General features: G+C 31.8%; 1 protein-coding gene across 1 annotated transcript in view; it reads left to right on the top strand.

The window, feature by feature from the left end:
* LOC111053522 overlaps positions 1 to 17001 on the top strand; it is a 167126-nt gene that overhangs the window by 134784 nt on the left and 15341 nt on the right. Inside the window, exons 22-25 of the mRNA XM_039431992.1 lie at positions 126 to 471; positions 11453 to 11806; positions 13112 to 13573; positions 14534 to 14744. Coding sequence (XP_039287926.1) covers positions 126 to 471; positions 11453 to 11806; positions 13112 to 13573; positions 14534 to 14744 — 1373 coding nt within the window. The remainder of the gene's footprint in view (positions 1 to 125; positions 472 to 11452; positions 11807 to 13111; positions 13574 to 14533; positions 14745 to 17001) is intronic.

The following is a 17001-nucleotide window of genomic DNA, read 5'->3' as shown; positions in this document are numbered from 1 at the left end:
CTCTTTAAACTTCTGTTCTATTATGTTGTTGTGGATGTGATGTTGTGATGAATATGTCATTTGAAATTTAATCTTCTATTTTTATTTGATATTTTTCTTTAACGACGATTTGCGTTGCTTTGCAGAATCTACCTGAACACAGGCCGCGGCGGGACGCCGGCGAGTAGTCCGCTGGACTCACCCGATCCTCTGACGGCGGACAGCGTCGCTACGCTCGACTCCATGTCACTCAAACGGCAGGTAGTGATAGTGCCTCCTCCCTCCCCCAACCCGCAACCCAACAACCAAACCCAACCACAAAACGAATCCAAAAACGAAACAGAAGACCCCAATGATAACCCACCTCATCCCAAAACTGAACCCGAAAAAGATTCTGATAAACCTTCTCCTGAAAAAGAGCCTGAAAAGCCACCCCCCGAAAAAGAACCCAAAAAAGAGCCCGACAAGACACCCCCCAAAGACCCCGATTCCTGAGACAAGCCCTCACGTCCCAACCGGTGTTGCAGTCCGACTAGGTTCTAAGCGGAAGTCCGACTAGGCTCTAAGTGGAAGTCCGACTAGGTTCTAAGCGGAAGTCCGACTAGGTTCCAAGCGGCAGAGCTTTTTTCAAATAAGGTTATCCGACCTACTTCCGGCTTAACGTAATGTGATTATCAATGGTGCGATTTGTGAATGGAAATGGTTTTCATAATTCTCACATCAGTAGGAGTAGTAGTCCCAATCCGTTAAAGACGGATTCCCACTTAAATTTTCTCTACCCTTGAGGATAAAATACTTAGATTTATATCTCGGATTCCTTACATGTCATATGCTACCAAGCAATGCGTGATTATGTAGTGTTTTTTGGAAAATGAAACTAATCTCAACTAAATACTAGTAAGAATATTATTCACATAAGTTCTAATGGGGTGATCCATGCTCGCTTAGTCGGGCTGAGGGAAAATATATAACTCTTAGAACTAATGGGAATTATATTGTCACAAATACCGACATATGTGGGAATCGGCCTTATATTTGAATTCCTTGGAGTTGTATAGGCTACGTTCGAGTGTTCATAGGAAAATAATGATCAGGCATACTTGATATATCTTTCAATAATCATTCCACAAGCCTTGATAGGTGAAAAATTTTCTATAAACTACATCAGTCAACGTTTTAACTACACTCAGAAATAATTGGATCTAACAAGGTTTGAAAGAAATATTGAGTAGAATATTAAAATTCCGATCCTATTGCATTACACTAGATATATGTATTAATGGTAGTTCTACATACTAGTTGAAAGTTAACCACAAAATCCAGTTTATATAGATTGAAATAGAAGTTGGAGACAAAAATCGTTTGAATTAATAATCGTTCTGGAATCGATTAAAAATGAAAATCTGCTGGAAGTTCTCAAATAAACTACAAAACTATTATAGATCATGCTTAGCTATATAGGCTTTCTAAAACTGAAACATCTATCATTTAACTAGCATTTCAATCTCAGTTTTTGAGTAATTTTTGTCCAAATGCTCCAGGTCTGAACAATTTTTCTATTTGTATATTTATATTAATATTTTGAAGAATGATTCTTATAAGATCTACTGTATTTTATTGGAATAGTTGGCAAAATACACATAAGCTGCGTTTACACCAACCTTATAGATTCTATTAGATTGAACGGAACTTGACAAACACATATGTTCATCATGTGTATGATAAGTTGTGTTTAATCTAATAGAATCTATAAAGATTAAGTTATTAACATTTTGTTAATAACTTTGGTGTAAACGCAGCTATACAGTTCTCATGATTTGTTTATTGAGAATCAGCAGAATAGAAACCGTAGCATTTTTAATTAAAATATAGTATTTGGGAACTAGCATTTCATGATTTCAAATAATTAAGAACTTTTCCTAAATCTCGTCAATATCCTATAAATAACCTTTCCCGCATTGCGTACCGTATCCTTATTTGAAAAGCTTAGAACTGACTGCAATATTAGTTGAGATGTGAGGTATATTTTAGATTTGAATACACTGAATGATTGAAATTTGAAAATATTTTAGTATTATGTAATCAACTGAGTACAAACTGTTGGGATTGAAAATGTGATAATCTAACTTTGTAGTTAAGTTGCAAAATTTATTTTTCTAACTTATTGAAATGTATTGAAATATTGCAAGTGTGAAACCCAATAATAATTGTGAATAAGTTGGTTGAATTTAATGAATGTGATTTTTTTCATTCATAAATTTAAGATTTATTTCCAATGAAATTATGAGTCGAAATAATAATTTTCCATATAGCATATTTCTATCAATGAGTTAGTTATTTGTAACTTTATTCTGTGAATTAATGAATATTTCTACTGCTACGGTGCCAAATATTATGTAGAAAATGGGTAGAAATGTTTGTCAATTTTGGTATTTTTTATGGATTTTACAATTTAAATCTGTTCTGATTTATTGTGATTTTAGCCTGTAGTGTTGTCAATTTGTGAATTATAAATTAATGTAAATAGAAAATAAGGAAGATTTTGAATTCTCACTGGATAATATCAGGCAAAGAATTGAGAGGTGACTTTGATTTTTGTTTGGATTTGATTCAATGAATCACTACCATCATCTATTGCTCACAAAAATACATTTTTATTTATTTGATACAATAAATTTATTCATTTGACAGCGAATCTTAATCGTTATGTACTGCTATATTGTTGGCAATACAGTGTACAAATAAAGAATAATAACTTTCTAATAAATTCCATATTGCACTGAGCATAAACAATATTTCTGCTACATAGAACAAATAATCTTGATTCTGTAAATGAATCTTGAAATTTCAAATAGCAAAAATTGATAGGATTTTCATGATGAGACAAAAAGAGTATCCGATTATTATCGGCCATTTCACTTGAATTCCTCTTCCAGATATTAAATTAAAATGTAACTTAGGATTGCCTTTGCTGGAGAACGATCTGGACCACCACCTCTGTTTACGGAGGTAGTGTTTCAACTCAGCTTATACATTTTTTATTCATTTGTAAACTCAGCTTATATAATTTCGGAAACAATTCTCATTGAAGAATGTATGAGAATTACCTGGATACGTATTTAAGACTAAGTTCAAAAAGTGAGAATATCTTCATTGTATATGCCTATTGTTGTAAAATGATCCACTTTCAAAATTGTACAATGGGATAGATTGTCACCTAAGGATTGATTCTAATCCAGGATCTAGGTATCCTGGAATGCTCATTAAGTATTATCCAGTAAAAAAGGGAATTTAACAAAACAAAATTTGTGGTATAATATTATTAATGATTTATCAGACACTCGATTGTATAAGGAATTACTCATCAATTTCAAGAGCAGCTGAAAAAATCAATTTAAAAAGTTGATATTTTTTTCTATTCATGAGTATTACCATAGAGAAACAATAGCGTAAGTAGATATCCCATATGGTATAGGGCGTTTATGTCGCAACTTTTACTGTTATCTCAAGTTGATAGTCCACGTAGTTCTTTCCTGTGAAGCTTTTTGACGCTGGTAGTCTCTCATATTGTGCCGTTCATACAATCTTACCCGGCCAAAACACTAAAAATCGACAATAATCGGCTTAAGATAACAGTAAAAGTTGCGACATAAACGCCCTATACCATGGAATATCTACTTACGCTATATTGTTTCTCTATGGTAATAGGTACTCATAGGATTTCAATGTAGACATTTTTCATGAATTAATGTTCCAATCACATGAACAGCTCTGTTGATGGACTACTTACATTTTGATATTCATTTATGAAGTCTTCTTTGCTAATTTCCAACAATTCCATTAAACTACCTATTATTGAAAAAAAACTGTCAATAAATTAGAAAATTCATACAACCGAGTGTCTGAAATCTTATTTATGTTGTGAATAAATTATAATTATTAAGTTACAATTTTTGTAAAACTTAGTGTGCTCTTTCAGACCAAATTGTTGATCAAAATTTAATTTTCATGTTCTTGAAATTAGTTGAAATTGTTACAAAACATTAAGTGTAATGTCGACATATTGATCATTTCCTGATAACACGCTTGTGAAAATGTTTTGAAACTGTGTAAATTTTGAAAAATGTACCCCTTTATCCTATTCACCTATCCTTTAATTTGACGAGGGAGGTATGGCAGTAAATAGTTGAAAATGTTTGAGAAAATGGAGACACTCATATAAATTAATATTATTTGCTATGGCTTTGTATTATCATAACATATCTTGATTAATTTTCATTTTTTAATTTTTATTTTCAAAAATTTCCAGACTCTTGATTCAACTATTTAAGCACAACTTGGTGTGATGCACATAGTCTATGAGAGAGGAGTTCAAATTTTGACACACAGCCTTTATTTCTCTGTTGTATATCCTACTTTTTCACTGTTAAAATTAAACTTGAATTTTAAAAACACTTTTGAAGTGAAAATACACTTAGTTTTGTAGTGACGATTGTTTCGACCTGTTGTTGGTCATCATCAGACAGTCATCAACAGGTCGAAACGATCGTCACTACAAAAGTAGGTGTATTTTCACTTCAAAAGTGTTTTTAAATTCAACTTTAGCCTTCATTTGTTAGAAATTTTTCCAATTTATCAACACAACTATAGTTATTCATCTATTTGAACCATGAGAGACATTTGAAATATTTCAAATTATTTGTAATTATTTAGTATTTGTTGTAAAGATATCCGTAAATTATTATTTTCAGAGTAGTTTAATCTCTTCCTTCAAGCCTATCAAAATCTGCAATAATTTTATTTTGTAGAGAAAAACTTCCACTTCCTAACAATCCAGTGTGCTTGAATGCTCAAAATTTGAATTAAATTTTTTATTTAAGTTTCAACAAATTATTTTACTCTCATTTATCATATTTCTGTCACTCAATGCAATAGTTTACAAAAAAAAAAACTTCTCTGCAGTTACACGCCTGTAAAAATGGAACTGTAACAATGTTATGGAAAAATATACCAGACGTGACTGTTATTGAATTTCTCAAAGTATGAGATCATTCAGTACACATAGCTTTCTCAGAACGATATTTCAAAGTCATCACAACTTTTAAGCAAATTCTATCACATTTCCACCCCATCAATAAACATTTCAACGCTTTTCCATTCCTAGTAATAATGAATAAGCTGTATAAATGCAATAAGTCAATTGATAGACTATGAATAATAGCTAAGTTAATATAACTCAATTGCAGAACACCAAATCTTATGGAATCTAAAACACTTTGAAAAATAATTTTTCTTTCATTTTCTCTCAAGGTCAACGCACAGTTACCTCTAATTTTCAATTTTTAATCAATATGTAGATGTATTTCAATGTGTTCATTTTTGCACATGCTTGTTATGATTTTTGTTTCTACTTAGTGATATTGTTCAATCACTTGGAAATTTCGCTATTATAATTTTAATGCTTCTGTGAAATAAATAAGTATTTTGACATATTCACTGGCCGTATTTATTTCACACCAACAAACCAAGCTAGATTTTAATAATGAAACTTTTTCGGACTTCTCCATCTTGCTCTGATTGGAATGAGAAGAATATTAAAACAGTCTCTCCAAAACTTTATTATTGATACTCTTCAAATAATTCTAAGCAACTATTCAGTCTTGAAATACTTTCTTCAAGTTAATAGAAATTATTTTAAGTGAGGCTGATTTTCTAATGCAACAGATACAGACAGAAAGTTTATTAACGCACATAGATTCCTCGAATTTCTTATATGGATGAGCAAATGTTTTTGGAATTAGTCTTAAAACAATTCTGAAAGAATCAATCAATTCAGAAACGTTTTGCGAACCACACAGCATGAATAAATGGGACCCAATTGATGTGTCTTACTTAAGAATACATTCAGGAAAATTCAAACAAAATTTCAGTGTTTACTGCCATGTCTCTATCAACTTCCACCTCTTTCATATTATCTTAATTAGCTTAATTATATAGTTTTTCATCAAAATAGGAATACAAATTTAGTCAATGAATAATTTTTTACCTTATAATCTCAGTCTGACAGAGCAATGGCAGATTGATTTAAAAATAAGGGACCAATGTTTCAAAATTCAATTACAAGTTTCCCTTTTCTACAAGTTTATGTGAATAAGAAATAAAACACTATCACATTTATAAGAGGACGAATCTATATATCCAATACCTTAACTAAGATTCAATTTATTGTTATGTCTTGTAGAAAACCTTATCGTAATCAGAACATTTTATCCAGTACTGGTACCTAACTAAATAATTTGACATATTTTGCGAATTTTCATCTCAATTGATTTTATATTGAAATTATTATGTTTTCAACGATCTTAATGTTTTCATGAGTAGGCCTATTATCTCAATATTGAAAGCTGAAAGAAGGTAAAGAGTTGATTGTTACACATATACAAGTTTACCTATTCTGGAATAGGTATTACAATAAAGTCAGGATTACAGTACCTCTGAAGACTGATTACGCATTGACTTATTAGATATATTATTAAGATAGAAAATCTTTGAATGAATGAATTATATTGGATGCAAATCAAGGTTTTGAGATTGAGTTACATCAAAATATTTATTGCAGACTTATTTTTTTTATAAAATTCACGTGAAAGAACGTCATAATTTATAAATGTGATGATATTGTTTTCAAAAAAATTATCGTAATATTCACAATAAATATTATTTTAGTTTTCATCCACGAAAGTTTGTAAGACTTGAGCTGATGACCAGATTTCAACTGTTGTTTGAGATGAAAAAGGAGCAGTTCTGGGTAATATAGTTGTGAAAATTGTCCAAGAGTTCAATAATTTAATTGTATAGTACGATAATATGATAGTGAATGAATTAAATTCAACCACTAAGAGATGGGAGAGTCAATGAAATCATCAGAGACAGTGATAAAATTACTGAAACATGTACTACTGCAGCTTCTTTGAATGGTTCCTCTCGTTTCGGACACAATTCCCTTCGAGCAAAAATAGTATTACTACTTATGCTACCGTACTCATTGAGTATAGTGGAAGCAATTTTTGTACAAAAAAGGAATAGCTGCTGCTTTTGCACTATACTGGCTTGTATCGATTCTATATTATCAGAAGCAGTGTTATTGGCTTGATTCCGTACAGAAGTTGTCAATATAGAACAACTGAGTTTGTGGTGAATAATTCAAGCCAATATTGATGTAACACCCACCATGTTAAGGCATTCCCACAGCCTGTCACAAGTCTGCGAGCGGTGTAAGAGTAAGTTCTGTCACCATTTTAGTCTAGAATAGTGTAGATTTATTGTAACATTTTTTAGTGTATGTACATTCTTGAATGTCTTTTTTCTTCAGAATTTGCTGATATCAACCATTGTAACAATAAATCTCCTTTATCACCCTCGTTAAAATTTGAACAATTTCCAAAATATAGTTCCAACATTTACTTCAGAAGCTTGAAAACATCAAGAAATATATAAACTGAATGTTTTTTCTCAAACTCTATCATTTGCTTGTCATTTTTGTGCCATACGTTGGTCTCTCCAGACCTGGCAAATAAGAATAATATCAATCAATCATTACATTTTCTGATTTGCAGAATATTTATTTATTCAGAGTGGGTAAAGATGAATAACTTTTTCAAAATAACAAAAATACTTTGCAGCCTATTAATTTATTGATCATTATTCAGTTTGTATCTAGTCTAGAGTTGAAGATTAAAATTCATTGTTCTAAAATTATTAGTCAATTATAGTACCGAAGTACAGGATAAATTAGGTGAAAATAGAAAGTTTAATTGAATAAAAATATAAATTTGTCACAAAATAGTTTAAAAGGATACCGTACTCAGATCTATATTTTTGTTTGTCAATTCATATTTTGGTATATCAATTTATTTTGTTATATGTTTGTCACAAAATAGTATAAAAGGGTACTCAGATTTATATTTTATTTATATTTTTATTTATATTAAAAGTAGCCCTAAAGAAAAAAGACAAATTTTAATTTATTCTGCTGCTTGAATTAATACCTACCTTGATTTTTCATCCCATAGATCTCAGGAACAACATTCTTTTCCACAGTTAATATTAGCCTACATAATACAAATACTCCACAAGGTGATAACATAAAGAAAACATAGGTACATACTCAATACTTCCTCTACCCTCATTCTTTAGTAATATCCAGTCGTTATCCATTGATATTGTGAAGAGTTCTATTGTCTTTGTTTTCCAAACAAAGATCCTTATAGATCCTGTTTGGAGTCTCTTGTAAGGTATCTATCAAATATGTTGTAATTGTGTCATCTTCCAAAATAATTTTCACCCAGTCGTTATCCATTGATATTGTGAAGAGTTCTATTGTCTTTGTTTCCCAAACAAAGATCCTTATAGATCCTGTTTGGAGTCTCTTGTAAGGTATCTATTAAATATGTTTTTATTGTGTCATCTTCCAAAATAATTTTCTATTGATAAATCATTTTGCATGGTTCGTTACTGTATCAATTGATATTTTATCTAGAATGCTGTTCCCATTTTATGTTATATGGATTTAATGAGAAAATAGTAGTGAATAAAAAATCTAGCAAGCATCTAAACCTGCATGATTGATGTATTACTGTGGTGTTTCAGATTCTATAATGTAGACTAATATTGGTATAGCCTAGTCTTAGGTAAAACATTTCTTAATTGGGGTATTGATAAGAAAGTAATATGAACAAAAATTAAATAATACTCAAGATTCATAATAATAATTACATGAGTCATTCATGATAATAATTATTATATTCATTTATATCCGAGTATCGAATATTATGGATCATCAATCATTGATATTTGTTAAAATGAAATTTTACACGAAATTTTATATTTGGTTTTAAAATGCAATGCATCTACGTTGGAAATTGGTTGAAGTGATAAGCTCGTAGAAATTTATGATTGAATTTTTCTCCAATTCAATTTAATTTATTCACAGCACACAAAAATATAATGAGAAAAGACAATATACAACAAAACAATAACGATAACAGTAACAATGATATTAACACATTAAAAGACAATATTACTAAAATGATCTGTGCTGAAAGAAAGAGGGGGAAAATACCTTGTCAACTATGGTTTCCCATGTAATAGAAATGTTAAAGTAAGAAAATTAAAAGTACCGTAAGAGAAATGTACACACAATAATCATTGATCCATTGAATGAATATCTATTCATTCCTTTCTTTATTATATTCACTTACTTGAAAACGACATCAATGTAGAAACAAGTTGTGAGTAAAATTAAAAAAAGGGTGCTTGGATTTTTTATTTTTCATGTTTATTTCTTGATTATTGATTCATTTATGAAAATGAATAGTATCACATATATTGTTGGCTTCTGATTGAATAGATACTAGAATCGATTTGAAAGTTATTAATGTTAATTTTGACTGTCCCAATAATAAATCATGCCAAATTGTACTTCTTCAAAGAAATTTAAGTTTATAGGCTACTGTATAAGCAAATCCATATGGGCGAATGCCTGTTGTTTTTACCTGCATTGTATCCATTGTCTATGAATAAATGAAATGAAATGAAAAAATCAATAACTTTTCAAATTGGTATTCAACAAGTCATTGAGATTTCAAATTTAAATTCGGATTAGAACTCATTCAGTCATAGTGATAGTCTATAGAGTATAGAATTCAAACTTTTCCTAGAATATAGCAGATAGCTAGATCAGATAGTCTTAATATTAAATAGTCATAATATGTAAATTAATTCATATACCATTTTTATAAATGATAATAATCTTTAGAATAGCAAAAAGTGAAAATTTAACCGTAAGCTATTGTATGATGTGTACAAAATAATTATGCATGTAAATTCTATGTCTTTTTGAAACTGTCCTGTACTTTCTCTATCCTTAGTAGACTATGTATAACTGATGATTGTAAAAAAATATTTTTAATTTTATATGTATTATATTATTGCTCGATGTTTGTACTGTTGAAGTTCCCCTGAAAGTTAATTAAGTAAGATTGTATTGTAAATAGAATAGGATTTTCCATTTGTCAACACATGAACATTGATATTTGCCAGGATGTTGAATGAAAGAAAATACATGCTGTAGGAAATCTTATTATCTGGTTTGAAAATGATTGATGAGTTGTAGATTTGGGAATAATATAGTGAATTATAGAATTTTTTAATAATTAGTAATATTTGAATTATTGATCTATGATGGTGGCAAATAAAGGTTCCAATAAGGGAAGCTAGCATGTGGGACCAGAATTCGTAATTCTATAGAGTATTTAATATCAGGATACCCAAAGTAAGATTTCAAACTCTTTCAACCTCCTCTTAAACAGACCGTTTCAAAATGTTGTCAATGGTTGTCCAAAAACAAACCTTATAAAGTATAAAATGAAGGTTCCAATAAGGGATAATAGCATGTGGGACCAGAATTCGTACTTTTATGAAGTTTTTAATATCAGGATACCCAAAGTATGATTTCAACCTCCTCATAAACAGACCGTATCAAATTTTTGTCAATGGTTATCCAAAAACAAACCTTGTACGTAGAAGAAACATTCTATGGATCAGTTCTTCTTATTCTCAATATTGATCCTTATAGATCCAATAAATTACCGTCCATTTTTTAGAAGAATAACTCTACAGGAATAGGCCATTTTTATATATTACACCTATATAAAAACACAACAACTAAGGTATTTTCGGTGATGCTTTCTTGGTCCATTCCGAGCTGCGATGTATTAATACACCTCATTCTATGTTTTTTCACACGACATACACTCAAAAACATAGACTGCATGTCGTGTGAAAAACATAGAGAAAAGTGTGTTTAACTATTTTCGGCTTCATTCAGTCGTATGGTCCAACGCCAACACCAGCCTTGAAATTCTTTCAAGAAATAAAATAATAATCAGGTCTTAGACCCTCGTCTCCAAAACATAAAATATCAGTTTCAGGCCTAGCCTAAAAATAAAATTATTCAGTTCTTCTTCCAGAGTCACTCACAGTTCTATTGTTAGCTGCTTTAACCAGTCTACGGCTCTGTTTGTGGCTTCATGCAGCTCTCTTAGGTCTCCCTCATAAGAATGGATTGGGCATTCAGCAGTTATGTGGCTCATGGTTTGTGTTTGGCCACACTCATACAAATCTGACAGGAGTAGGCCCCATCTCTTTTGCTCCTGAGCGCATCGCCCTTTTCCTTCCCACACGGATCCGATTGAGAGCACTCCACTCTTTCCTCTGGAGATCAAATCCATGCACTCTTTCGGCTTTAAAGCCATTAAAAAAAATACGATGAAATTATTATTTCTTTATCAATTATTAACAGCTAAAGTATTCCTATTAAAATAATTTATTCGATTTCTACTTCTACATTATATTTTTGTAGTTAATAACGTTGTCATAGAATAGAATATGAGAGTGATGCATTTTATTGCAGACAGTGTTGGCCCCACCCCCTCCAGAGACCCGTCTACCATGCGGGCTGGATGAACTGATCGAGCACCGTTGTCGGCAACTTGGCAAATCGGGCAGCAAGGGAAGCGCCCTGCACCTGGCGCAGTGGATGCGAGGCCAGCTGGGCACCACCGCAGGGGGCCCGAGCGATTGCTCGACTTCGAATGCGCCGACCTCGCCCGATGAGCCCGAAATGGAGGTGTGGTCGACCGAGGAGCTGCGCAGGCGCGAGGAGATGATCCACTCGTCGCCGCGGAACGTCAGTCGGTGCGAGGACTTTGAGATGTCCGATCAGGAGCTGCGCAGCCAGTCGCGGTGCAGTACTTCCGATAGTCAGGTCAGTCCACGTGCCCTAACTTCGCCCTCCTAGAAACTAAACAAAGGCAGCAATACAACACATGTACATGCAACAGGTGGTTTTTCGAAAACAGTTCTTTTGCAACTGGCTCTACTGCCCCCTTGGAGCTTTTTCGAATTATAGTACTTCCAATATAGTTAGGTCCCATGCACATGTGACAGGTTGTTTTCGTGGAGACAGATTTTCGCCTCTGACGGTCCAATGAACCAATGATTTTGAAGATTAAACATTAGAAGGGAAATTTTGTCTTTTGCTGGCCAATAACTGTAGGAGATGCATGATACACATGTTCAAAATCAGCGAGAGGCTTCCAACATAAAATAAACAATATGTTAGAGTGTAAGTAAAGTTCGGTGAAATAATTATTATTTTATATGAATAAATAAATAAATGTTTATTGTCACTAAGCAACATTGGCAATAGACAAAGTCAAAACTAATACTAGGTACCGTAGACATTATACAAGTCAGAAGAATATAAGTTAATCCTAATAGTATATGCATTTATTTGTCTTCTATTTATTATTCGTTTATTCTTTATTGATTCATACAATAAGTAGTCTTAGTCTATACCAAAAAAATGATAGGGGAAGAAAAAATAAGGTAACCTTGTGCTATTCCTCTTCCAAATTAATTTAGATAAGATTACACACAGTCCGAAATAGGTTTAGTCTTGTAGTTGTTCACTTCACCAAATTTTCAGTCCTTAATTATTTTCACAAAGTGGATTTTCAAATTTAGATGTTTCAAAACCAAACATAAAAAAATATTTCACATCATTATCAACGAAATGGGAAATATTCACATATTAATGAAATATTTTTGAAGGTCCAAAAACACAAACTTAATTCTAACATGTCCAATGAGAGGTTGAAAAAATGATCCTCGTATACCAGTCCATTAAAATAGAGTAGGTACTTTGAATAAAATTCAGTAGGCCTACCTAAGAAGGCTAAGTGTTTCCATTTCAAATTTGGAATATATTTGTGACATTTATAGATAGAAATTAATGAGATATTGCAATTATTCAAATGCTAAATTAATTAATTATTATTAAACGAAAATCCAAATCAAATGCTGTAATTCACCCCGAAGACTTCTGCTACTGCAAATATTGACAAATAATTCCCGGGCTGATAAATAATTTTTGAATAGTAGCGCTCATCGAATTTCCATCTAGCTGTTTACCCTGTTGTCAATATTTGCAGTAGCAGAAGTCTTCGGGGTGAATTACAGCATTTAATTTGTATTTTCGTTTAATAATAATTTGTGACATTTGTTTCAGATGACAGTCCGATCCACATCAGCCAACTCGGAGCGGCCACTGACCGTGTGCCGTCAATGCCACAAAACGTGCCTTGTCTCGAACAACAACAACAACACCAGCTCACACCAGACGCCACACCGAAGCGAGCGAAGTGAGCACCATCGCAGACAGAAACACGAGGTGCAACGAGAGTGCAGCACCGACACACAGTCGGAAACGGACGTCAACGCGAATCCGACGTCCAACCGCACATCTGACTCAACGTCCGACTTCATAGACGACCTGTGGGGTCCGATCTCGTTCGTACCCTCAGTAACCAATCTGAACCCCGTTGATCCCTTCAGTCCAGTGCCTGTCCCCCATATATCGGTTCTGCCCCCCTCTCCACCGAGTAATAGAGACATTCGTTCAAATAACAATTTCTGGGAAGACGCTCCTCTCACTGATGCCAAGGATACGACTACTGCTGCTTCCAATATTGTGAGTAAAAAAATCAAATTGAATCTTCATAAAAATGTAATCAAATAAATCTCTAACCGCAAATTGAAATACCATCTGCATTCAGCTGGATCAGATCTTTTGGTAGAGAGTTAGTGGGAAAGATACTCCGAATATTCTTTCCGAAGAATGAACATTGATATGTCCAAAGCTCCGCCAATTTATGTAGATGCATAACAATTTTTATCTATTCTATCTATAGTTATTACAAATTGCTTTTTTCCATATCATATACAGCTCAATAATTATTTTCTTAGTTTATATTTTGTAAATTCATCTATAATTTTGCTGTATTGTAAGCTATTGTATATGAGTGTATAAGCCAGTATATATTGTAATCTACATGAATAAAGTACTCAATCAATCTTTGAATAGTAGACTTGAGATGCGCGTGAACACTAGCATCAGGTGATCAATTTTCATAACGGCAAGGAAAGTTGTGTGAGTGCGCCACACCAGATTTTCAACCATAGATCATTTCCATTCAAGTAAAAATTACCTATGGTCGAAAATAGTTCTTAAAATATTTTCAAGTTTCTAATAAAAGGGTACTATAACGTTTTTATATTGTTTTTATCTGAATCAAGTAGCCTATATAAGCGAAGTGATTTTTGTCAAGTGCTCAATTTATGAAAGGTTGTTTAATACTATTACCATAGATAAACAATAGCGTAAGTAGATATCCCATGGTAAAGGGCGTTTATGTCGCAACTTTTACTGTTATCTCAAGCCAATCAATGTCGATTATTGTCTATTTTCACTGTTTTGACCGGGTAAGAGTGTATGAACGGCACAATATGAGAGACTACCAGCGTCATAAAGCTTCACGGGAAAGAACTACGTGGACTATCGGCTTGAGATAACAGTAAAAGTTGCGACATAAACGTCCTATACCATGGGATATCTATTCATGCTATTGTTTCTCTATGCTATTACTTACAGATTGTGAATAACAAAAGTCCCAGCAAACCAATAAATCGGCAGAACTCGCGAGACGATGAGGCAGAAGACAGCGAGGGGGATGCTGAAGAACCACCCTACAGGTCTCTGTCGCCTTGTGCCCTGAAGAGGTACGGCACTGTCAGCAGTCTGGAGAAGTTGGATGAATCAGATGGCGATGAGACGGGCAAAGAACAGGAAGAGCTTCCATCAGGTACAGTGTACAATCATACAAATTAAATAAATAAAAATTAGAATTCAAAGTAGGTACCCTTTCCTCATCTTAATTCTATTTCTAACAGCATGTTTTTAAAATGAAATGAAAAAATCTTTATTAGACGGAGTTTAGACTTGTAATAGTCTATACAAATTATATAAATAAACATTAGAATTCAAAGTACCTTTTCTTCATCTTAATTTTATTTCTAACAGCATATTTTAAGAATAAAATGAAAAAAAAATCTTTATTAGACGGAGTAGACTTGTAATGTCAAACTATTAAATTGGAATTGCACTTAAAAATGGCATTATAAGACCAAACATGAAATAAAATGTAGAGGTAGATAAAATGTAGAATTCTTTCAAAATATTCTTTCTTCAACTGAATTTTATTTCTAACAGCATATTTTGAAAATAAAATGAAAAAAGTCTTTACTAGGCGGAGTTAGTACGACAAACTTTTCAAGTAAAAGTGCACTTAGACTTGAAAATGGCATTATAATACCAAACATGAAATGAAATGTAGAGGCTACAATGTACATGAAAGTTTAATAAATGTATATGTGATCACCGAGCCTATACGAAACATGAAATAGAATGTAGGCTACAATCTATATAAAAGTTATAATAATCATACAAATTAAATATAGAACATTTGAACTCTTTTTTAGTATTCTTTCTTCAACTTAATTTTATTTCCAACAGCATGTTTTGAAAATAAAATGAAAAAATTCTTTATTAGACGGAGTTTAGACTTGTAATGTCAAACTATTCAATTGGAAGTGCACTTGAAAATGGCATTATAAGACCAAACATGAAATATAATGTAGAGGTTACAATGTTCATAAAAGTCATAATAATCATACAAATTGAATATTAAACATTAAAATTTTTTCTAAGTATTTTTTCTTCAACTTAATTCTACTCCCAGCAGCATATTTTGAGAATAAAATGAAAAAAGTCTTCACTAGAAACGGAGTTAGGATGACAAACTTTTCAATTAAAAGTGCACTATTTAAGACAAAACATGTAATAAAATTTAGAGGTTACAATGTGCATAAAAAGTTATATTAAAAATTAAAATGTTAAAAGTTATATTAATCAGACAAAATTGAACATAAAACATTAGAATTCTTTCAAAGTATTCTTTCTTCAACTTAATTTTATTTCTAACAGCGGATGTTATGGAAATAAAATAAGAAAATCCTTATTATTGAATGAAAAAGACTAAAAAGTTGTCAAAAAACCACAGATTTATTATTGCTACTTAGAAAGACCTGTTTCGGTTATTACACCATTGTCAATCTCTGATAGACTTGAGATAAATCTCTGAAGTTTATTATCAGAGTTTGACAATGGTGTAATAACCGAAGCCGGTCTTTCTAAGTATCAATTGAAAGTTTGACATAAGCTTAATAAGGGATTTTTTGTGTAGTTGAGAAGTTGATATTGTGGTAATTATTCATATTGGATGAAAAAGACTAAGAAATTGTCAAAAACACAGATTTATTGATAGAAAGACCAGTTTCGGTTATTACACCATTGTCAATCTCTGATAAACCTGAGATAAATCTCTGAAGTTTATCAGAGATTGACAATGGTGTAATAACCGAAACCGGTCTTTCTATCAATAAATCTGTGGTTTTTTGACAATTTCTTAGTCTTTTTCATTATATGAAATAATTTAATAATTAATTAATAATTTAATTTAATATAATAATAATTTTTCATTATAATATGAATAATTACCACAATATCAACTTCTCAACTACATAAAAAAAATCCTTATTAAGCTTATGTCAAACTTTTCAATTATAAGTGCACTTGAAAATGACATTATAAAGACCAAACATGTAATAAATAAAATGTAGAGGCTACAATGTTCATAAAAATTTAATAAATGTATAATGTGATCACCATTTAGCCTATTCGAGTATATTTATATGATGGAATAGATTCCAAAATTTACTAGCACTTATGCAATTATGAACTTCAGATACTGTTGCAAGTGAGATGTTGTACACCAAAGAAAATGACATCAATCACGTCGAAACATGTTTGTTATTTCACAATAAATAATAAGTGATATTTTTGACACCATCCCAGTGTTTTCATAAATATTATGAACTGTTGGAATTTTCATACTGAATGTCTGAATCATAATGCACCTATAGTGAGGTCCACTTTATAATGGCAGTGGATAAAGATAGGAAAATAACGTTGCCGATTCTCTGCCTTAATTCATTATATTT

The sequence above is a fragment of the Nilaparvata lugens genome, chromosome 7 (assembly GCF_014356525.2).
Source record: "Nilaparvata lugens isolate BPH chromosome 7, ASM1435652v1, whole genome shotgun sequence".
Taxonomy (NCBI): Eukaryota; Metazoa; Arthropoda; class Insecta; order Hemiptera; family Delphacidae; genus Nilaparvata; species Nilaparvata lugens.
Note: the sequence above shows the minus strand (reverse complement) of the source record. Positions and strands in the feature narration are given on the sequence as shown.